The sequence below is a fragment of the Sebastes fasciatus genome, chromosome 7 (assembly GCF_043250625.1).
Source record: "Sebastes fasciatus isolate fSebFas1 chromosome 7, fSebFas1.pri, whole genome shotgun sequence".
NCBI classification, from domain to species: domain Eukaryota; kingdom Metazoa; phylum Chordata; class Actinopteri; order Perciformes; family Sebastidae; genus Sebastes; species Sebastes fasciatus.
Window position 1 is genome coordinate 17,745,110 of NC_133801.1, and position 24,783 is coordinate 17,769,892.

The 24,783-nt window shown below is 41.2% G+C and overlaps 1 protein-coding gene across 1 annotated transcript; it reads left to right on the forward strand.

Annotated features, from left to right (window-relative positions):
- Positions 1–22,826, forward strand: mettl16 (methyltransferase 16, N6-methyladenosine). The gene is made up of 10 exons (XM_074641957.1): positions 1–90; positions 340–483; positions 11,133–11,320; positions 12,095–12,235; positions 12,578–12,693; positions 12,854–12,996; positions 15,880–15,949; positions 17,435–17,524; positions 21,405–21,578; positions 21,952–22,826. Exons 1-10 carry the CDS (start codon positions 2–4, stop codon positions 22,627–22,629), a joined length of 1,833 nt encoding a protein of 610 aa, XP_074498058.1. The 5' UTR covers position 1; the 3' UTR covers positions 22,630–22,826.
- The last annotated feature ends 1,957 nt before the right edge of the window (positions 22,827–24,783 follow it).

The following is a 24,783-nucleotide window of genomic DNA, read 5'->3' on the forward strand; positions in this document are numbered from 1 at the left end:
AATGACGTCATCACGCACCAGCGTAGAGAGGGTGACGTCGCAGACATCCAGGAAGAGAGCTACACAGAAAGTCATCAACGTTGGGACAACGTGAGTTTGTTCGAGTTGTTTGAGCTTTTTCTTCTCAGTTGTTTTGTCCAATAAAGTAAATCACCAGCCGGGAAATAATAACAGACTTCATCACAACAAGGACAAAACTACATTCAGAGGTAGGTAGACACACAACTCTGGCTACATATTAGCTTGATATGTTAGCTTTGTTAAATGTAGTTAGTGCCTGTTGTTGCTGTGAGTTCACCATGGTTACTTCATGCCTCGTGTCTCCTCTCGCTCCTCTAGAGTCAGTGCTGTTGCCATGGCTCTGAACAGGTCCATGCATCCCAGGAACCGGTACAAAGACAAACCTCCGGACTTTGCTTATCTGGCCTCCAAGTATCCAGACTTCCAGCAGCATGTTCACACCAGCCTCACCGGACGACCTGTGTGAGTACAATAGAATAGAGACTCTATTGTCATTGTCATGGAAAACAATGAAAAGCAAACATTAAAAGCAAACATAAAAACATTCAAATCAAAATATACACAATTAAATGGATCATAAAGTGGTGTTATGATTATGGTTCAGCAGCTAGTGTCCTCAGCCTTTGAGGGGGGGTTTACACACTTGACAGCCTGTGGGTAAAAGCTATTCCTAGTCTGTTTGTGTGTGTTTTAATTGTCCTGTATCTCCTTTCGGAGGGAAGGGGAGTAAACAGTCCATGTCCAGGGTGGGTGGGGTCTTTAGAAATACAGCTACAGCATGTTAATATTAGGGGTGTAACGTTTTTACAACGATACGATACGATTTCCATGGTTCCGATACGATTCAGGACGATATTTGGCTCATCTAGAGCGATAAGATTCAATGATTTGAAATTCAATCGTTGTGACTGTGAAATAAATAGCTGATACTGGACAGAGCATGTCAGGATTCCTCAAAGTTTTTCTTGTAAGGGAATTAGGTATAAATTAATTATGGATATAAACAAGTCAACAATGATTAATGGCAAATACATACACCTTTTATTTGAAAATGATAAAAAAAATGCAACTGCGGGACCTGCTGCTTCAGTTCTCAAGATACAAGGCAGTCTAATATTTAACACGAAATATAATAAACCAACTTCTATTCAAGTTAAATGAGCAGTGGTTTAACCAGCTGCTTCTGTCCTCATTTTCAATATAAACGGTAGAGCTGGCAAGCTTGCGCATGTCTTGAGAACCGGAGTTACGTTTAACATTTCTTTACTAATAAAAGTGCTAAAAAACACTTTCATATAACGTTTGTCGTCCTTAAATACAAGGTGCAATTCCTTAATATCGATACAATCGTTTTTTGCGTTTCAAATCGATTTTATATCGATATACGTCTCCCGTGAAGGACGACTTGCCCTGTGCCTATCAATGTAGTTGTATCGTAGGAATATAAATCGATACATCGATGTAGTGGATGAATTGTTACACCCCTAATTAATATCCATAGTTATGGAGTGAAATGTTCAAGAACATCATATGGGTCAAATGTTCAGGTGTCCACATATTTTTACCCATATTGTGTGTGTGTATATATATATATATATATATATATATATATATATATATATATATATATATATTGTCGCTATTGTCGCAGTGTACAGAAACACCTATTCACCAGTATGCCAGAGTCGAGCCCTGAGGATCCAGATCAGCACCGCTCATGCCCCAGCTGACTCAGTCTGATCTTTACTGCTCATTCAGCTCCTGGCAACAGCAGGAGGACGAAGCCTGGACAAATGATTAATGGACCCAACATCAGGACTCAAACTCAAACCTGTTTTCTGCTCTCTTTTTCGATTAGAAAGACTTCACAAAGCATGTGTGACTTACAGTTTCAAACAAATCCCAATTATTAAGAATAGGTTGGTGTGTCAATCAAAAACGGCCCTGTAAGCTTCCTGTGTTTCACTACGAACTCAAACCGGATATTTGTGTGTGCGTGCCCTTCCCAGTGAGACGCTGCTGAGAAGTCATGATGTGAGAAAGTCCAGGCAGGAGAACAAAGGAAGAATATGTCTGGTGGGATTAGTGGCGGTGTGACATCAAACAGTGTGAGCTCGTGATTGCTGCTGTAGGAAAGAAACAGGAACTAGATTAATTTTAACTAATAAAGCCTAATAAATGTAGACGAGTTGGAGGAGGGTATTTACCAAACCTTATACAAAAATGAATACCTTGTCATTAGTTATATTATCAGACAAATGTTAACTGAAGCTCCATTTGGACTGGATTTATTTCTCTAGTGTGGTGATGCTAACATTACCTGCACCGGTCAGTGATTTTCCCATCCAGAGGGCATAAGTGGGTCAATTAACACCTTCACGCAAATAATAATTAGAGCTGCAATTACCTACTGTTCTTCTGCGAAATTGCTGATCCTCCTTTATTTTAAATCCAATCCGCAGAGACGTCTTTCTATTTTAAAGTGAATCTCTGAGTTTTTTTTCTCCTAATTTACTTTTTAATCAACTCAGTATAAAATTTTTACTTTTGTGTGAAAATCGACTGTTAATCTGATACACGAAACGTGTTAAAACCAACACATATGCCTATTAGGAGAAACAATACGATGATGGAAACAAATTGAAGCTGCAGTGGGTAGAAATGGAGCAAATATGATTAAAACAATATTTGTTATAAAACGGTCATTATATCATGACAGTAGTGCATGAGACAGGTAATCTGAAAACACTCATGTGCCTCTGTGTCCTCCGGTGCTCCTAACGGCATCTGCAAGATTTCACAGACCGGAGGAAAACAACCAATCAGAGCTGGTCTGGAGTCTGCCGTCTCTGAGCAGCTGTCAATCACTCGCTAACTCCGATAAAACGGTCAAACTAGGCAGCACTGATCAAATATGAATCAATATTCTGTTACTGTAAGGCCTATTTCTCACCTCAAATATTTTCAGAAACATCTTGTAGTGTACTGTTTAGCTGTAAAATGAGAATGTTTGTTTTGATATTGAGATCTATTGAGGAAATACCAAGCACCGCCCACCAGCCGGAGCACAGCCAATAGGAACGCTCTCTCTGAAATTACCTGTGATTGACCAAAGTCTTCCTTCACGAGCTAGATTTTTTTTGAAAGCCTGAAAACAGAGCCATGAGGAGGTTCAGAAGTCTAGTTGTCTCTCAGAACACTTAAATTACAATATGCTGAAAGGTTATTATGCAATTTTTGCCCAATGATGCCAAAAACATTCTGCCTACTGAAGCTTTAAAGCCATCATGAGAGCAAGACCCCTGCAAAAGCTCGTCAAATGTGCAGTTGTAATGTCCATGTGTCTATTACAGACCACATCCTGTAATTTTGTGATCGTTAAAATGCCGTCTAGAACAATGAGTCAAATTTCTGACAAGCACAGTGAATATTTAAGATTGCAATTTGCTGTCAGCCTTTATATTTACTTTACTGAATTTAGCCATTTTAAACTACTTTTGCATCTTCTTCTGTCCAGGGCGTTTTGCTGCAACTTATATTTCCATTTTTTATATATATATCTTTTTTTTAATCTTTTTTTAAATTTAGATAATTCCTCATATACATAATAATTCTGCTATTTATATGAAGGCATTTTTATATAAGAAATGTTCTCTTGTGCAGCTGCTTTGTGTTATAAATGGGTTTGTAGAAAACAAGTTTTGATATCGTTACTGAAACTCAGGTACTATATTGGCACTGGTAATACCCAGAATTATATTTATTTTAGTTGAAAACATACCCAAAATAGCATTCATGATTTATCTTGGTTAAGTTGGTTCTAGTCTTTTAGAAAGACATGTCAGCTTGTCATTTTATAAATTTAGATTTTTTTTTCTCAGTTGATGCAAAAGTCTGTCAAAACAAAGCAAACTCCCAATGAATGAATGTGCTGACAGTTATTGTAAGACTTGTATTTGAGGTCCGCTGTTCATCTGTCAGGACTGAGACACTCTCCTCCCTCTTTGTTTGTGTTTTATGAAACAGGTACCACGTCTGCTCAGTGAGGAAATCACTTGTTATTGTCTGTGTTATGCAGATGAGTGCCGACATGGTGTCACTGCAGCGAGCCTGAACATCTGTGTGTGGATGTGAACATATTGGTGTGGGCTGATCTTTTGTGGTTGTGAGGTGGCCAGTCAATCATTTCATCGCAGGCTGAGCATGTGCATGTGTGGGCACGCTGTAAAACCCGACTGGATGTCCGTCTGTGACAGGTGTTAATTATCAATTTGTGTGTGGCTCACCGACAGACAGACAGTCAACAAACAATGGGCTGGTAGTGTTGGGGCTGGACATCCAATGTAGAAATTTAGACAATAAGAGAATTAGACAACTAGAAAGAAGTTGTGTGTCATTTTTTTTAGACAACAAGAAAATGTGAAATGACAAGGAAATTAAACGTTGATTACTATCAGTAAAGCAGACTGCATGATCTACTTTCAGTAAACATCAGTCTGTTTAGTGACGTAACCATGAGTAGATTTGATTGATTTATTGACAGAAAATTGACAAACAATTTTGATTAATTGATAAATCATTTAAGTAATTTATCAAAGCGCAAGACTTGATAGTCCACAGCCATGCTAGCATCTCCGTGAGGCTGAACATCATAGACTGTTTATAAGAAGTTGACGTAGTTACTGTGACGTCACCCATTGGCACTTAAGCACTGGCTTCACTTTTCAGATTTTGGAGGAAGCCCTCTGGTGTACATAGGCACAGCAATGCTTTGAGCTAAATGCTAACATCAGCATTCTCACATGCCCACAATGATAATACTAACATGCTGATGTTTAGCAGGTATGATGTTTATCATGTTCACCATCTTAGTTTAGCGTGTTAACATGCTAACATTTAGTTAATTAGCACTAAACACAATGTACAGTTGAGGCTGATGGGAATATTGTTCGTTTTGCAGCTATTTAGTCATAAACTAAAGTATTGGACAAATAGAAATTTTGACTTGATTGGTGACACAAGGTGAAAAGTCTGGGGCTCACAAAGTTATTACAATTCATCCTGAGGGGGACATGAATGTCTGTACAAAATGTCACGACAATCCATCCAACAGTTGTTGAGATATTTGAGTCTGGACCAGTGCGGTGGACTGACCGACCGACCGACCGACCGACCCTGGAGCTATGCTGGTACCATGCCTAAAAAATGTTTATTGGGAGTCAAACATTCTTCATTTTTTATGTGCAGCACCTGAAATGAAGTCTGCGTATTCTTCCTTTAAACAAATACTTTCAGTAGTATATTGCACAATGATCAGACATTGACTCATTTGCCAGTTCGTTCCCTTAGCCTGCTGCATGAACGGATGTCCAGGATTTGCGTCTCCTTCGTGTGTGTGTGTGTGGTAGCTCTGGTTAGCCGTCTGCAGAAATTTGGCTCTTCTTCCCAGTCAGTCTGTCATTCCATCAGTGGAGGGATTAGTGTGGTTTTGTATTTCCCAATGAATTCATCTACTGGGTTTTTAAAGTATTTAATCGGTGAGTTAGGGATGAGAGTAATCTTGGGGAGACACTCACTCAATCCCCAGGGGAGATACGTCTCCCTTCATTTAGGGATCGTCAGTGGGGAGGACTGATAGCGGTGGGCAGAGAGTCGAGCTCAGACCAGAGGCAGCTGGAGGAGAAATATGGGGGATGTGATTGGAATTGAAGTGAGGAACAGATAAAATAGTCTGAATGTTGGTTTGTCTCAGTTTTTGGGGATGGAGACGGGGAGCTCAGTTAGAGGGGTGGATTAGGAGGCATGAATGGGTATTAAAAATGCAACAGCCTGGGTGACATTTAATTTGGTAGTCATATTTTTTATGGGCTGATCTTCTGTGGAAAGATTTTCACTTCCGTAATTAATAAAATGTTCAATTTTCACAGCAGTTTTGTGTTGGGAGATATATTATTAAACATGTTCTCGGCAATAGAAGATAAATGAACGAATAATCATGACCTCTGATGCCACATTTAAAATTGACAAATGTGAAACTACAATGATCAGCATTACTTCCCTCACTGGAAAGCCCAGCAGAGTTATTACCATGCAGAGATTTTTTACTATCTGATGGGAGAGAGATGAGGGAAACTCAGTGCCTCAGGTAGGACATTATTTTTCCATATTTCACTTACTGAATCTGGTGTAAAGAGGCTGTGTGACTTCTGTGCTGTGTCTTTAATATACAGGCTCAACCAATCACTATACTCCAAATCATATATCTGAAAACCAGTTAATTATGAATAATTTGGGTTGTGTTCTGGCCAAAGGGTTTCTGGTAAGCAGCTCCAATAAGCTTTCTTGAGCTGACATCAATAGATCCCATTAAATAAACTCAAATGATTGTCGGCTGATGAAAAAACTAAAACCTAAACACAACATATTTGTCTATTGCTTCTGTCTTTCTTTTATCATTACAACTTAAAATGGCATTTCCAATCACATCTATTGCTTTTTTGTTTCCACAATCGTTACTCAAACACTGTCGGCTTGTCCAATATACTGAGGAGATCACCTTCTATTGTTGAAAATGAAAAGGATAAATAGAGACTGTTAAAGGAACAGTGTGTAACATTTCAGGAGATCTATTAGCAAAGATGGAATATAATATTCATAGCTATGTTTTCATTAGTGTATAATCACCTGAAACTAAGAATCGTTCTACATAGGGAGCGGGTCCTCTTCACAGAGTCCGCCATGTTGCTCCGCCATGTTTCTATAGTAACCCAGAATGGACAAACCAAACACCGGCTCTAGAGAGAGCCTTTCACGTTTTTACATTACCTGAAGGCCACCGTAGTTCTCCGACACGCTTGTGAAACTGCGGTAACGTGAGCCGCAGAGTGCAAAACTGTGGTACCGCCAGCAGCCGTCTGCCTTCCGTTGCTCCTAAAGTAGTGTTATTATGGTAAGGATACAAAACTTCAATAAACATTTTATTCACCAAATCATAAATAATACTAAATAAAAAGCTAAAAATCTAGAAAAATAATAATTTCAGCCATAATTGCTGGATCCAAGCCATTTTTTTTTTTACAGCATCAGCACATCTGCAGAATTGCAAAAATATCACAAAATGAGCTCAGAGATATTCAAATTCAGATCAGCTTTAAATTCATGTTGAGTTTTGAAGAGATGTACTCGTCTCTGCTCTTGTGAGGACTCAAAAAATAAAAACACCTGACATGGGAGAAGAAGTTGCTTCTAATCAGCAAAAAATGTTTCCCAGCACACTCAGACTGAAGTAGATGTACCATGAAGGTCACCTCTCTGTGGACGGAGATTGAAAGAGTGTGTGTGTGTGTTTTCATGCTGATCATGTAGCGTGGAGGTGAGAGCAAGCTGTTTGTCTCAGCAGTAAACTCCCCTCCGGTCTAATGATGTCGTCTCTTCATCCATCTGAACCAAAGACTTTTCTTTGTCTCAGCACTTAAATCTCTTCTTCTTCTTCTTCTTCTTCTTCTTCTTCACCTGCTTCTCTGTTTGCTCCTTCACACCTGCTCTGGCTGTTTTACCTGAATGTAAGCTGGAGCATGTTTTGAGCTTTAACTAATTCCTTACACTCTTATCATCAAAACAGTACAGTACATTTAGTCTCATCACAACTTCTTCATCCTGGTTTGTCCCACGCTGCGTCCCGTCGGCCACATTAATGTCGTAATCACGCAGCGGTGCACCTACGTGGCAGCACAGACGTAAATCGCGGGCACTCTCACGCTCCGTCTGGCATCAGCCATTGCTCCAGCGTGGCCGGATTTGCGTGCTCTCCTCGTCTGTTCAGTAGGTGGGGTTGCCATGGAGACGTGGCATTCGCAGTGCTGCTGATGGGAGTGATCGGTCTGCATTGCACACACACACACACACACACACACACACACACACACACACACACACACACACACTCATCCGGGGCTAAAAATAGAGGGCTGGCCTGAGCAGCCTCCCTCTCTGAATATTGATCCTTATCTAATGATGCCTTAGAGGAGAAATGAAAGAGGGCAGCATATCTGAGAGAGAGGCAGGCTTTCATTTTGGAGAAGAGTGAGCGTTATGCTGATGTATCACTTCTCCCTCATTAGCCTGATTCCTCCCCTAAGCTCAGGCCATTTTTAAAAGTGCAAATTTCTTCACTGGTTTGTCTTTTTGTAAAAATGTAGTACATCCTCAAAGGAGAGCCAGGTGTTCGCTCTCCTCCAGGTCACACTCCTTCAGCCGCTGATTAAACTGGACCATTAACCTAATATGTTCATTAGGTGAGGAGACGCAGGGTAAGATTGATGGCAGGCTCAACAGGTAAATCACTTCTCATTTGTATCCGTCTCACACCTGGAGGGTCGTTTGTCCGTGTTGTCACTCCTGAATGAAGAGGCAGATGTGTTCAGGGACTAGAGTCACCTCAGCTGCGAGACAGGTTTCTCCCCTGCTTTGCACTCAGTGCTGCTTTTTTTAAATTCATATTTTAGGGCCTTTTATGCCTTTATTACACAGCCCAGTTCCACAGCCGACAGTCGAGACATTATACAAAATGAGTGGAGAGAGAAACACGGGAATGACATGCAACATAGATCCCCTGCCAGGAACATTGCGGCCCACGATCAGCGCCTTAAACGACGACCCCTAGCTTGTATTTTATGTTGCTTTCAAATCTGTAGTTCAGTTCAGTTGGCCTAAGGTATCAAATTATACATTGCCAAAACACTCCTGCTCACTCTGATCGGGGAAAATCCTCACACTCATGTCCTGACCTGCATATGTGTTAATATCACACATGTTAACCCAGCTAATTTTGCCAGTATTTCTACACTTTTCTATCAGTTTGTTTGTGATAACTTGATTAGACACAAATAGGTTTAAGGATAGCACCATGTAACTATATTATGAATTACCATTTCAGTTTTCAGTTGTACTTTAGTGGTGCTCAGACCGACTTTGTCCCTGCAGCAAGGATGCTACAGCAGAGGGCTCTGGCAAAAATATCAAAGGGTTGCCAGCCAAAAAAATTAATTGGCCAATGAAATGTGAAAGCGCACATTCCTGCGAACATTTGTGAACGCTGTACTTCTACTGTTTACCTCGCGATCATCACCGAGAAAGATGAAATTATTGCCACCATGATAACGTTGCAGAGTAGAATCCTTCCTCATTATAATGCAGTGTTTTGGCCTCTCATAAACCTTCAGACTCTTGGATCTCACACTCAAATGTGACTTCCTGGATAGTATTTCATGTCTCAGTGGCGGCACCTGCTTAAATCTAATTGTTTGGCATTCTGGTCTTCAAATGGGCCTAGAAGAAAGGGGAAAAAATGGAAATTGATATGCATTTTATTTGTTGTGAAATATCACCGAAGAGGAGCTGAATACTGAGAGCAAAACATTTCAGCTCCTCATGTTTAATTGATTTGTGAAAAGAAATAAAACAAAATAAGAGGTTGACTGCTTTGGATCTCAGAGTTATATCTCCATCTCTACCAGCAGTAGGTTTTTTTTTTTTTTGCTCACACCAAACTGGTGAGGTGCCAGACGCTGCCATCACCAGGATGTGTCTAATTACATCTGCCAAGGTGCGAAAGCGCTCGGCGAAGCTTTAATTATACCTATCTCGCCCACTCGTTCTGTCTGCCGCACTCGTGCCCGTTTGTGTGACAGCTGAAATCATTAACGGGAGAGCTGAGCAAGTCGGACTGAGAATTGGGAGTAAAAAGTGGGAGGTCTCTTAGCAATGTTGAAAATGTGAATTTCATTGTCATTAGCAAGGGATTGTTGAATTGAAGGGCTGCTTATCTCCCTATTGTCCTTCATCTGCGTGTGTGTGTGTGTGTGTGTGTGTGTGTGTGTGTGTGTGTGTGTGATGTGAAGTGCAGAGCGCTGCAGCAGGCTGGAGGAGCAGAGGGTTAATGAAGTGCAGTATTAAGAGCAGTTTGGTAAATTGCTGTCAGGTCGCCTCATTGATAAAACAAGAGGATCAGCAACTCACTAAATTGAAATCATCCTTAAAGGGAAATTCTGGTTTTATACAACATTGGTTTTTACTTTTGTAGCTTTGGTCACCGTTTCAATCAGCAATAACTCATGATGTGACAATACCAGACATTTAGTAGTCGTTACCAATACCAGTGAAACGCCACAATACTCGATACCACAGTAAAAGTCAAAAGTAAAACAATAAATCCCATGTACTTCAACATATACTACTTTACCGTTTGCATACTGGTTTTTGTTAGGAAGTTAAATAGGTCATAATTCCCTAATTATCTATTTTATATTGCTGTCAAAACATCTCCTTCAAACACCTGGATTTATTCAAGTTTCTCGCCAAAAACTACATTTTACAAGATTAAATTATTATTACGCATCATGATAACATTAGAATTGACCTTCGCTCAGTACTTATAGTAGAGCCTGAACGCATCATAATGTAACTCAGTGGAACATCCCGTGTTGAAATCGGCAGGACAAGAGCTAGTTAGCGTTTGCTGTTAGCAGCCGGTAAAGCTATCGTTAACTAGCTCTCGTCCTCCGATAGTGGCGTCCCAAGTTTTCAGAATTTTGGCATCGACTTGATACTGAAGTATCGGTTCTCTTGACATCCCTAGTAATAACAACCTTCAGGTTATCATTAACCAAACTTAGATGGAGGAGAAAACAAAGGTGGACAGTATCATTATTATCCAAACTGTCTGTTCTAAGCTCCAATCTCCAGGGCTGGAAATTGTTTGAAACGTTTCTTATATAATGCCATCTTACTTTAATTTAAATTTAAAATAAATTTATACACGTGGGGTTGTTTTTTGTTTTTACAAACCCTTTGTTTAACAAAAGAAGACAAACACAATTGTTGAAAGTTCAATAAACACAAGCAGATGTACAAGAAATTACTAGATATAATCTAAATATCTAAATATAATAGTCTAAAATTGGCAAAGGGGTTTAGATTTTTTTTTTTTGGTGAATACAACACTATAATAACAGATAGAATAAAGTTGTTAATAAACCTGAATTTTCCTTTGTGTTACTGTAGGATTGAAATGCTAACATGAACTCATTCAGCCATGTTTGTTTCTCCTCCAGTGTGAATTTCAAAGAGCCGGAGGCGGTGCGAGCGCTGACCTGCACCCTGCTGAAGGAGGACTTTGGTTTGACCATCGAGATCCCTCTGGAACGCCTCATACCCACCGTCCCCCTCCGCCTCAACTACATCCACTGGGTGGAGGACCTCATCGACGGCCAGAAGCAGCTACGCAGGGGCATCGACATCGGTACCACCACCGCTATTTCTGTCATTTACTTTACATTTACTAGTGTGTATGAGAGGTTTCACTTTTATCACCATCGTAAGGAAGCTCCAAATAAATCAGGCTGACTTTTAATGCAACTGAGAGAAAAAATATTAAAAAAAACAATATTTGTTCAAGTTGGTGTCCCCCAGTTAATTTGCGTTTGAAACTCCTGCTCTTGTTTATTCCGGATGTGGCTTCCAGCAGCTCAGAGCGACGCACAAAATGTCAGTTGGTGCTTCCAGCTGGTGCACATGAGCCAAGTCATTCCCAGTGTTCCCAGCACTTACCAGCCAAATCCCCATCCACATGTCACAGCGTGTTTGCCGTTCTGTCTGTCAGAGAAAAAGCAGTATGTCTTTGCGTTTGTGGTGATTGTGCCTGCAGGTGTGTCGGTCTGTGTGTGTGTGTGTGTGTGTGTGTGTCCGTCCTCTTTAGGACCTCAGGTCACTGATTGGTGACCCTGAATCTTTCTGTAAGCAGATTGAAGCTGTCTGCTCTCTGATGGATCACCACTGGGCGTTTCCTTCACTAACTGGTGCCGCTGGACTGACTTGTGGTCGTTGTTGTCATATGTGGATGATTTAATAACAGCTGCTGGAACTGACATCTATTGTCCATTATAGTCCCTTTAATATTTACTTTAAACAACATATTTCCATATTGTCCAATGAAACTCATAACCATTAATCATCCTAAAGAACACACACACACATCCTCCAGCTGCCAAACATATATGTGTGTGTGTTTCCTCAGGCACTGGTGCGTCTTGTATCTACCCCTTACTGGGAGCCACAATGAACGGCTGGTACTTTCTGGCCACAGAGGTGGACGACATCTGTTTTGACTACGCTACAAAAAACGTGGAGCAGAACAAGATGTCTGACCTGATTAAAGGTAAATGTGGTCCACTCATCCTGAAGAACAAGGTAGCTCAAGACACTTAACTGCAGTCTTTCAGTGTATTGTTTGTATATTGTCTCGCCTAGTGTGTCTTTAAGGGATACTACATCAGTTTGGCTGAACTGTGGCTACAAGTAACTAGCTCGAGACTAACGGCGTATCGTCGTAGAATAATTGTTTCTGTCATGATTGTTAACTTTTGTGTGGGACGGCCTGAAGTTGCACATTGTTTGGAGGCCTTTAGCCTTGTTTTATTTTGTCCCAAGAGCTGTCATGATTACCTAAATCATTGAACCTACAAATCCCTGCCTCATCTGTGTTTTTGCACTTTCCTAGTTGTCAAAGTCCCCCAGAAGACTTTACTGATGGACGCCTTGAAAGAAGAGACAGAAATAGTTTACGACTTCTGCATGTGCAACCCTCCTTTTTTTGCCAACCAGCTTGAAGCAAAGGTGAGTGTTTCCCTGCCTGAAACTTTAACGTTTTACTGTCCTGAGGTTTGGCTCATTGAGAGTAAACACTGCACTTGTTCACCGTGTTTGTTTACACGATAGTAACAGGCTTCTAATAGGATTTTATCTTAATCTCTGTCTGTCTTGTTGCTCTCTGCAGGGGGTAAACTCCAGGAACTCACGGCGACCTCCTCCCAGTTCAGTGAACACAGGCGGGGTGACGGAGATCATGGCGGAGGGCGGGGAACTGGAATTTGTCAAGAGGATCATTCATGACAGCCTGCAGCTCAAGAAACGCTTGCGGTGAGACAAAGAGTCGGCAAAATCAAACTGGGCTCAATAATGACTGCAGTAGTTGCAGGCGTATTTGTTGTGTGTAAAAGCAAATGTAAACCAGAGTTTTCAAGCTCAGTCCCAGACAGAAACTGTAAGTATTCAGGGTTGCACAGCTACACATCTGAAGTGGCAGATGGATGAACAAGAGCACTGCACTTTTGTTCTCTTTGGAGAGGCTTGGAGAGGTTTAAATTGCTGCTGAGAGCACCACCAGTGAAGGGGAGACACCAAGAGGTGAAATGTGCAGATGGGTCGCTGCACATTAATGGAGCTGTCACCCACACTTGGTTTAATGATTCTGGCACAAGCTCACCGTGTACTGTATCCGGGAACCCACAGGGAACAGCTGTGTTTGGGTGGGTGGGTGGGGGTGTCTCCAGCGGCCGTCACTTCACCCTCCCCCGTTACTAGGGCTGTCACCGGGGCAGCAGAGTGAGACACGGGTAGAGGGAGCTGCAGAGTGGTGCTATTAAAACTGATTAGACATGCCACACCTGCTTTGCCTCCTATATGGGAGTACAGTGTGTGTGTGTTTGCATAATGCGTCACTGGAAAGATGAGCGGCCCTGAGAGGGACGATCTCAACACCTGCCTACTCCTGTGTGGCTCTGTGTTACAGTCGTGTAGTGAAGAAAGGAAGTGAGAACAAACCCAGTTTCATTTAACAGGTTTTAGGCTCGGGCCAAACCAACCGGAGCCGGCTGTCACTCCCAAATGCATGCTGGGACACCAGAGCCACCAGGTGTCCATGGAAACACTGCCAGCTTCACCGATTGGTCCTTTGAGACGCCCTCACCGCCCTCACCGCCCTGCCCTACTCCGCTTCCCCTCTTCTTTCCACTGATGTGTAATTACTGTCAGATAGGGGCAAGCCACCTTACTTCCCAGTATAACACACACCCACAACCCCAGTTAGAAATGAGGTAATACTCCTCATTTATCACGCCATTGATATGAAAATTACCATCTCTGCTAATAAGATTGTAATCATACGTGCTTCAATGTGTGAATAGAGAATATGGATGCCAGTGCAGCTGCACACTCTGGGATGTTTGAGAAGCCGCCGGTGGAGGAGGAAAGCCTCTCTGGGTGTTCCTCCCCACTGTGTTGAAAAGTGGGGAACATCTGTGAATATTAGAGCTGTTCAATATTTCATTGTGTCAGCCGAGGCCGACATGTTGCTCTCCCCCTCCCCTTCACCCCCTCTGGGCATCTTCATACCTCCCTAACCTGATTACAAATCATAGTCCTTTCTCTCCCTCAGTCACAAATCAAAACTGTTTTTAAGATGTGATTTCATATACAGTCGTTGGGTGTGACTGTCGCTCTTTACCTTTTGTATATTTAGGAATATGGCTAATTACAAGGGCTTAGGTTTGAACACAAGTCAGAGTCCTTTCAACCCAAAAGGGAAAAAAAAGAAATGCAATTTCCTGCATTCATATACAATCACATAAATCTAAACTGGTTATCGTGCTTCCCATACTAATGTTAGTATATGTAAATACTACTTAGGATCACATTTAGGTCCCTTGATGTATTTTCATCTTTACCACAAAGAACACAATTCTTTATCTTTGATTGAGGTTCAAATTTAGAGCTTTTATAGGAGAATATTAAAGCTAGAGCAGGCAATTTATTTTAGAAGAATTTGTTGTTATATTTGTTTGAATTCTCTTTACATCCCGACAGCAATCAATAAATCAAATGCTCTGACAAATAGAAGAAAAACATCTGGTACCTGTGGCTGTCGCAGGCCTGTAATAAGCCCGTCCAATCATTTTTATTTCAGTCTTGATACGATCTTATTGCAATTTTAAACATTTAGCGATAGGTATATGAGTATTGATAAGATATATTGCTACTTCTATCAACTGCAAATTATGCAGTTTGTCAACATCTGTTTGATTTAATAAGATACAGTTTTCACTCTGTTCATCTCAGAGTTTTCATCCACATATCTTGAGGTCAGAGGTCAAGGGACCCCTTTTTCCTCGCCAAAATTTGGCAAAAAATTTGAAGCATTATTTAGCATTCTTCCCAACAAGCTAACATGACATGGCTGGTACCAATCGATTCCTTAGGTTTTCTAGTTTCATATGATACCAGTATCACTCTAGCTTGAAGACTAAGCCCTTCAACCTCTCTCTAAAAGCTTATTCTCAAATTTGAGATGCTGGGACCAGAGATGAATGATTTTAAATGATTATAAAAAATGTTAATTATTAATTGATTAATCCACTAATTGTTTTTAAAAAAGACAGAAAAAAATATTTAATTGAACTAATGCAGAGGAAGCTGACGTGTGTTTTTCAGCAGTCTTCCTCACAGGCTGCATGAATAATCACCACCAAGAAATGGAGAAAGTATGTGCCTGAGAGGGGAAACACAAATCAATTGTTGCTGCACAGAAAATCACACTTTATGCACATTTTAGATATTTTTTTCCCTCAAGTTGTGGTGATTAAATAAAGACCAGATAATTAGCTTTAAATAGTGTCTAGTGAAAACTAAACAAACCCTGACAAGGTTTGTCTGACTCCCTGATGTGTTTATCTTTCCTCCATCTTCCCCGACTGGACTCTACTGCTTATTGATCAAGACCAACCTCACCTCTTTATTGCACAGCAGAGATTATTGATCAGGCCTCCACCGAGGGACGACTTCAAAGCAGCTTTTCCTCCACTGAGGACCGTACACACATACGGATGTTTTTCCTGTCTCATGTTTTACTTTTCGTTTGTGTTGCTCCCCAAAGCTCACCTCGGCTCGTTTGATCTCTGCTTGGTAGTCCATGCCCGCTAACACAGCGTCACACAGCTGGTTTAATATGGATTCTTCTTTCTGCAGGTGGTACAGCTGCATGTTGGGGAAGAAGTGTAGCCTGGCACCTTTGAAAGAGGAGCTGAGGAAGCAAGGGGTGAGTACCAACCGAGGCAAACACGCAAATACATCTGCATCGACTGCAATCAAAAGAGCATCCACAGCTTTTGATCTCAGTTTGCTCAGGCAGGAAGGTGCCCCTTCTGTGCAGGGTTTGATAATGGCTTGTTAAAACAATCTTTGCCTCCCCTCTCAAACACTCTTCTGGGACTTAGTACTGACATTAGAAGCAGACGGTCGTCACTGTCAGAGCAGCAGATACCCAGAGAAATAAAACTCATCAGCTCTTTCTAATGTGCTCACTAAGCAGTGTCACAAACGAGCCATGAAGGAGCTGATTTCTGTTAGCGGTGCATGACTGAATCACATGGCACTCTGTAGCTAACATGCATTAGTGTCATTAGCCTAACTAATAGCCCAGCACATGACTCCTGACTGCTGCAGGCCTCTGGTCCTGTGCCAGTCACTTCATCACATGCTCACAAAAAAAAAAGAAACTCCACCTGCCATCCCTCAAAGCTCCTCCAGAGGTTTTCGGGTGCTGTCGCTGCTCATCAGAGTGAGTGCAGCGTTGGCTAACGTCCAGAGAGGAGTTGTTGCCTCTTTTTTAAAGTGTGTGTAAACAGAAACCCAGCCTAGTTAATATGCTAATGCTTTTATCACCCGTTACTCCGTCTTCTCTCCAGTGTCTCCTCATCTCTCTTTGTGCTTTTTAATTTAGCACATGTGAATGTCTCAGATACGGAGCTCCTTGACTTCTGAACTTTATCTCAGTGACCCTCCTCCTTGTAGTTACAGAAGCAGTCCTGAGAGACACTTAAAGTGCTCTGTTGGCACGAGGGTTTTCACACCACATGTGTGAGTCTTTTTCACATCATCACTATATATTTTCTCACCCACTATTAGAGATGTGGAGCTCACGCAAACCAAAACTCACAGCAGGAAAAATGCTGTCAAAGATGAAGAGTCACATTCTTGGTCTGTTGAAAAAATGATTTGGTTATGTAGAGCTGTTTTACATTTTATCACAAATCATAATCTCCAAATTCAGCCATCTAGTTCAGTGGCTCTATCTGATTTAATTATGGAATAAAGTTTGATGTTTTTATCTGTCATTTTGTATTGTGGGTATTTATTTGATCTATTTTTTTTATCAGCCTTTTTTAAACTTTTTTTCAAGACATTGACAAGACTTTATAATACATATCAGGACTCCTCAAAGTCTGGACCAAGGTCCGCATCTGCCCGTCAAACATCATTTGAGTTCGCATTTCTTTGCAAATTCAATAAAATATTGACTGATATATATATATATATATATATATATATATATATATATATAATATGTAAACTATTGATTAAAAATTGATATCGTGCTTTTGAGAACTGATAAAGTATCACGACACATATCGCGATACTCGATATGTTCAATATTTTCTTACACCCCTATATAGATGTTGAAGTAATCGCAACACAGTGCTGATCACACCTGATCACGCCTCTTATTTTCTTTTGTCGTCAGGTACCGAAAGTGACGCACACAGAGTTCTGCCAGGGACGGACGATGCGTTGGGCGCTGGCCTGGAGTTTCTATGATGATGTGATTGTCCCGGTAAGTCTGAGTTGATTTTATTTTATGCACTTGAAGGACTCCAGCCCTACTGCTCACTGTGGTCATTATGGCTGGGTAATGAAATTCAGTACAGACGTGCAACGATGATACCGAGAAGCAGACTTGACATTTGGTACCATAAGTCAATACACATGTAAGTAATCTCAACAGCGTCGGCCATTTGGCTGTTTGAACTGGATATTTCCAAAAACCCAAAGCCTCCCCCTCTGTCATACAACACCTCCATCTTCTCCATCCTCCACACTGTATCCTCTTTCCCTCCAGCTCTGACCCATTAGAAGCACTTACTCCAGTCTCCTCTGGGGAGATGTTTATGGGGTTTTTAACATGCTGTAGCCAGGCAACAGTTGCCAGGGCAGGACTGTGTGCATACACACCATACCATTGTCTTGTCTGGACAGTGAGAGTTTGAGATAAATAGAAAGCAGGGACGGTGAAGTAGCCACAACAGCTAAAAGCTAACAATAATGTTGGAGTGATGACAGGTTGAAAATAAAGGCAGGTGGAGGCGGTCAGCAGGTGCAGCAGAGGCTGTGTGACGACAACTGTTTGTGTTGTGTTGGACTCCTCTCTGTTTTGGCCTTTTCAGCATAAAAGCAGTTGAGCAGAATGATTGGCCTACATTTTCTCCTCCTCCACTTTGACGCATATCCACCGTTATTTACCCTCGAGAGCTTCTCGCCATCATTACAACGCAGACCCCTCAAGCACGTGTGCGTGTGTGTGTGTGTGTGTGTGTGTTTAAATGACAGAATTGTCTGCATGTGTAATTCCTTGCATGGTTGACTGCCTCATTCTGCCTGCATGCGTGTGTTCCTATGGACGCCTGGTATGTATGTATGTATGTATGTGCATGGGAGTGCTCATTAATGTTACATATAGACTATAACATATGTGACATGCATACATCCGTGACCTACTTAATCCTTTTATTACCAGGTCAACCCGCAGGCTACTATTACTACTATTACTTTATATTCATCTCCTCTTTCTCCCTGTCGTCTCGTTTGTTTAAACTTCATGTAACCACACGGGTGACAGGTTGTCTTCTACAGGTGACACTCAAAGTGAATCACAGGCTACAACACAACTGATAGACCTAATCTTAATCTCTGGATTCACAAGGTTGATTTATACTGTATGTCACATCCAGGAAGTCGTCTTCAATACAGAAATGGACTGAAGCTGCTTTCAAGGGAGAACTTGCAGGTCTTGGGGAGTACTACTGCATATGTGAATAAAGTTGTATAAAGCCTTTTGTTGCTTCAGAGGGAGATGTGTGAAGCCTGACAAATTGCGTCGGTCAGAACTGAAGACTACAAGTATGAAAATGAAACTGTCCGTCAGCTAGTTTGGGGCTATTGGTGAGCATCTATCGGCGTAGTTTTTGCAGTGTGTCCCGCACTGTTGGCTCTAGTCTGTCCATCATGAGTCCGCGAATGCTATAGGAGCTCAATGCTAAATTGGAGTACTCTTTAAAATCATTATCTCGTTATAGCTTTAATGCTGGTATCTGTCTCTTCCTTGTACAGCCTCCCCAGTATATTGTCCCAGAAAGGCTTTAGTTTAGTGCAACTCCAGAAATCATGGGTATGGTTTGACCACAGAGCTTTGTTGTTTAGTACTTGGCTTTTGATCTGGGTTGTTGTGAAGAAATTCAACATTGGGCTTTACTTTATAAAGGCGGAATAATATGAGATCTTCTCATTACCAAGAGGGAGAGATGCAGAGGGTGGATTAAATTAATTGGACTGGAGGAACACAAGATGCAGATAAAGAAATCCAGCACAAACAGACAAAGGGATGGAGACTGTGGATGGTGAGATTAGAGCACATGTAGAGAGAATAGACGGAGGCAGCCAGGCTTTATCTGAGCCCTGAGGCGTGTTGTTGCTCATACAGGCCTCTAGCAGGAGCGGGTTCAGGAAGGTCCAGAGTTCAGGAGTCCATGCCAAGGGGGTTTTGGACTTGACAAAAAAGAAATAGGGGTTGGGAGAAGAGGGGTGATAAGAGTATAATTTACAATGTTTGCCTGGAGGTGAAATCTGCAGCATTTTGTTGCAAGCACTCACCATCAAGATGGATTATTGAATGACATTATATCTGAAGAGAACAGCTCTTATTGGACTTGTAGGCTTTTACTGCGCCTAGTTTTCAAAATTAGGCCAGGCTTTTATTGTGGCGTTGTCATGTACCCATATTGTGTGTGCGTGTGTGAGAGAGGGAGGGCATGCATGAGGTGAGAGTGTGTAAGTGGGATTAATAATGGAGTGAAAGAGCAGCAGAGTCAGAAGAGGACATGCTTTAGTGGAGAGGTTTCCTGTAAAATTATACACATGTGGCTCTTCATGCTCTTCGTCTGAGTTTATCTATGTATCTGTGCTTGTTGACTGTGTGTGTGTGTGTGTGTGTGTGTTTATATACTAATGTATTGGTGCAAGAATCTGTGTCAAGGATGCTGCATACAAACAGACAGGACTGGCTTGATGGATTTTATTGATTTCCTTTCCTTGTACAATGAGCCGCAGGGCTTGCGGTGCGTGGAGGAAAAAGGGGGGGAAGAGACGTCTGTGAGAAACAATAAGAAATAAAAGAAGCTCTAATAAGCAGCCAGACAAGGCAGCGTTCATCGTCAACCCGTTAATTAAATATGTCCATCCCTGCTAAACATACATTTACACGGACCATCATTTTCACTAAAAAAATCAATCATGATTGAAAAACCTTTTACTGGGAGTGAAGATGTAGCTTTTATCAATGAAAATGAAGCAGATGCAGGAATTTATGTTTTATATTTTATTTCAGATTCCTCTGTTATTCTTGAGAGTGATTAGAGAAAGAAAACAAATACATATTACATACTATAATTTAAAAAAAAAAAAGAGGCTCAAAAGTCTTCTGATGCATTAAAATGAACGAGTAATCAAAAGTTGACTCTCAGATCAGTGCAGCAGAGTGAAGGTCACAGTCTGCTCCTTCCCTCAGCTGTTTGTAGGTCAGTCGGCCATGCTGTCTGCTCTGTCACAGTGGAGTGCGGCAGCAGAGCCCCGCTGTCTCCCCACTTTCAGTCAGCCTGCAGTGACTCGCCAGTGCGGCGTTGACTTATTGGCTGCAGTGGACGTGAAGGGTATGATCGCTGCAGAGCGTCTGTTTTATTCAGACACGGTTGGGTAATGACCTCCACCGCCATCACAGCGTGACATTAGAGGGGATTAGAAATAAGGAATGGTGGTTAATTCGCAGCAGGTTCAGGAGGAGCTCATGTGGCTTGAGCGCCCTCATGTGGTGTGTAACAAACATCCATCTATAGTCAGAAAACAAAAAAAACACAAGTGTTTTAGATAGTGACCATACCCACAAAAGTATATATATATCATTATTAATACTAGTTTTTGATTTTTTTGGGGGGTATTTTAAGCATTTATTAGGCAGTGGAGAAACAAAAATGAGAAAACCAACACATTGCCATCCAGGTTGGTAACAGGCCAGTGACTGGATGTAAACTTTGGTCATCTGATTGGATGATTGAGAAAAAAACAAACATTTTACCTAATGTTTAAAGCAGGGCTGCCCAAAGTCGTGTCATTTGTATTTTTTACTGTCTGATTTATCTAGAATAAATATTTCCCTGCATATTTCAGTGTGTGCTTATCATTGCAAAATGATCTTGTTGACTATGGTACTGCAGGTATCTTTGGCATTGTTGACTTCACCCACACATCCCTCAGTCACTTTCTTTCTCTATTAGACTATACCTTTTGAAACTCTTTTAATTTGTGTCCATTGTTTTGTGTTTTACATATCCATGTTAGAGACTATTTGTTAATTTTCTCCTGATCTCCCTCCCTCTTATCTCCAGTCTCCTCCCAGTAAGAAGCGTAAACTGGAGAAGACGAGGAAGCCCCTGTCGTTCACTGTACCAGAGGCGGGACTGAAGGAGCTGCAGGCCAAAGCCTCAGCTTTAGGCGTTACTGCCCGCGGCCCTGTGGACAGCATCACTGCACTGCTGGAGAAAACACTCACCGACCTGCGGGTAAGCTTTAGGGCTGCACTGCCACAGTTAGAAGGTTAAGTTTCACCCTTTATAAAGTTGTAGACATGGAGCCTCATTACAGAAACTTTCTAAGTCTTAAATCCTATCTTATCTCTGTTTAGGATGACATTTAGGATTTTTGGTATCACAGAAACACGTTTCCCATTACAGAACCGTTAATAATAAGTAACAACTGTGCAACACAGCTGGAGCGTGCAGCGCATGCTTGGCGCCACTGTTTACAGATCGTTATCGTTTCATCAGTGTGGATGCTCACATCATTATCATCCTTAGTGTGGACGGCCCTTAATACATCATATTATGTGCAGTAAACGCCATCATTAGTCAGATTGTCTTCTATCTGGCTCCGCAGGTGCTACACAAACGTGTCCCATGCAGAGAGCAGGAGCAGAGCCTCTCTCTAACAGCTGTGGAGAACACCTGGATCCACGGACGACAGAAGCGACGCGAAGGGTCGCGTCAGTTGCGAGAGCTCCCCAGGGCGCCTCACTGCACTGGAACCAGCTCTCAAACCACTCCGGCCACAGTTGCTCCGGCCACAGCCCGAGCATCTCAAAACCAGTCTGCCTCCAAACAAAACATCAACAGCCTGGGTGATGGCGCTAAAAGCAAAACTACCTCTGCACAAGAGCAAGCTGGTCAGAAGCAGCCCGCAGAGCAGGTTGAAAATGGCGCCTCTTCCAATGAGACGAGTACAGATGTAACACAGAACCCCCCTGCAGAAGAGAAAGAGGTCTTAGAAAAAGTATCAGGTGAAGATGTGGACATGGAGTCTTCTACCTGCTCAGACGCAGGGCAGGAAACATGTCCACAGGAAGCAGCTGCTGCAGAGAGTGAACCGCCCTCTAAGCGACCCCTGAGTCCCGCTGCAGTCGAACACTTCCTGTTTAAGTGTCTGCTGAACGTGATGCTTGAGGATAGCGACGTAATGATTGAGATGCACTGGGTCGAGGGTCAGAATAAAGATCTGATGAACCAACTGTGCACGTACCTGAAGAATATCCTTTTGAGGTCTGTCGCAAAGCCATAAATGATCCAAAATATTACATTTTAGTTTTGATTGTTGAATTCACAGGGATTTCTGGAGGTTTTTAATCCAGTAGATAATCAGCAGTTCACGTCATCTAATTTTCTTGTACTTGTTCAGTTTGCTTTTTAAGGTAGTGCATACTGTATATTGGTGTTTTGTCAAAACATTTCCAATAAATGTTCTTTTTTATAACATGTTTTGTACTTCATGGTGCATCTTTTATACACAGACAAGCATTTTTAGCTATTTTCTTTTTTTGATGATGCAGTACATTTAAATGACCACAAGAGGACAGTGTACATGTTTCTTCTCAAAGGGACTATATTCCTGTCATGATCTTTTGTATTTAGACGAAACCCTTTAATTGCTTTATTAAACATTGGCTTTGAAAGTTGATCCCAGTGTTTCTTGACAATTGGCACATCTCTTAAATTTACACAGACTGTTTTAATTTCCTGGAGCCCCTCAGTCCTTCCTGTGCTTGGAGAACCTTTAGTATCGTGGTCCACTATTATTACTCTGTTGCAAGTGACATACTTCCTGACCAGAGCTGAGTGAATAACAGGAAAAGACACCTAAATATCAAGGGCCATGTGTGCACGTACACATTAATTGTGTGTTGCAAGCAAAAACCTAGTTCCTATTTGTAGTACATGTCCCTCGGTTATACCAGGACTTTGACTTCACAAGCCTTTGTGTGTGTGAAAGTCAATAGTCTGGCTATATCTGGGCTGATGTAACAAGAGTAATTACATTAATAAATCAACCAGAGCTGAAATCATAATTGATTTATCCTTTAAGTCATTAATCAAAGTAAAAGGCCAAACATTTGCTGGCTGTAGCGACTCAGATGTGAGAATTATCTGCTTTTTTTTTAATGTTTCACAGCATTGTAAATTTAATATCTTTTAGGTTTTGGACTGTTGGCTGGACAAAAAAGGGTACTTTGAAGATGTCTACGTATGTCTACACCAATCTATATTTGGTATTCTCAGACCAAATTAATTACATTGGTTTAGAATATCCTATATTTATAACAATTTAATAATAAAGTTGCAGTTATTGCCTTAATATGTTACCCTATGTGCAGTGGTGGAAGAAGTACTCCGGTCTTTTACTTAAGTAAAAATAGCAATACCACAGTATAGAAATGCTCGGTTACAATCCTGCATTCAAAATGTTTTCTAAAAATATATATTCTGTATGTATTCTGAAAGTACAAAAATATTGGCATCAAAATATACTTAAAGTACCAAAAGGTAAAAGCACTCATGCAGAAGGTCCCATTTCAGAATATATAATTGGATTATAATAACTGATGTATTAATGTGTACATCACTTTTATGCTGCTGAAGATCACTAAAGTCTTAACTTAAAAGAGTACATCATATTTTTTTGTTGAGTACATTTTGTATTATTAATCTGATTCTGCAAAGTCACTGAAGTTATCAAATAAGTGTAGTGGAGTAAAAAGTACAATATTTCCCTCTGAAATGTAGCGTATTAGTATAAAGTACAGTAGCAAAGAATATAAATACTTTAGTAAAGTACAATTTCCTCAAACTTGTACTTGTATACTATATGTAGGCTACTTAATTACTTTGCACCTCTGCCTTTATGTGCTTGTAATATTGGTTGCTTCACTTGTACACGTTGGTCGCTGGAGGAGCACTAGTCAAAAGGTAATGATGACGTAATGCAGCATACATTTCCACAACTGTAACCTCCCTCAACTCAAGACTACATCCGTTTACATTATTATTATTATTATTATTATGCCTGTAAAGCCTGGACGCGGGTGTAATGCATGGATGTATTAAAGAGAAGAGATGCAGCACACAATGCATCACTTGTATCCATGTGGTCAGACGCCGTATCTTGTTGTTCTGCTCGCTGATTGGCTGAACAAATACATCAATGAGCTGTGAATCTGCTGCAGTCATGGTTACTAGTAAGTTACGGAGACGTGTTGTCAGCGTCTCGTAACATGTTTTCACTTAGCTCAGACACTGGGCAACAAGAATTATATTTTTAATTATAATATAGTATTACACAGGTAAAAATATAACTTATCTAAACGTGTCTGCTCTACTTGGAAAGCTGCTTCCTTGCTGAGCTAAAGTGGTTGCTTAGCAACACATGACTGGCGACTGT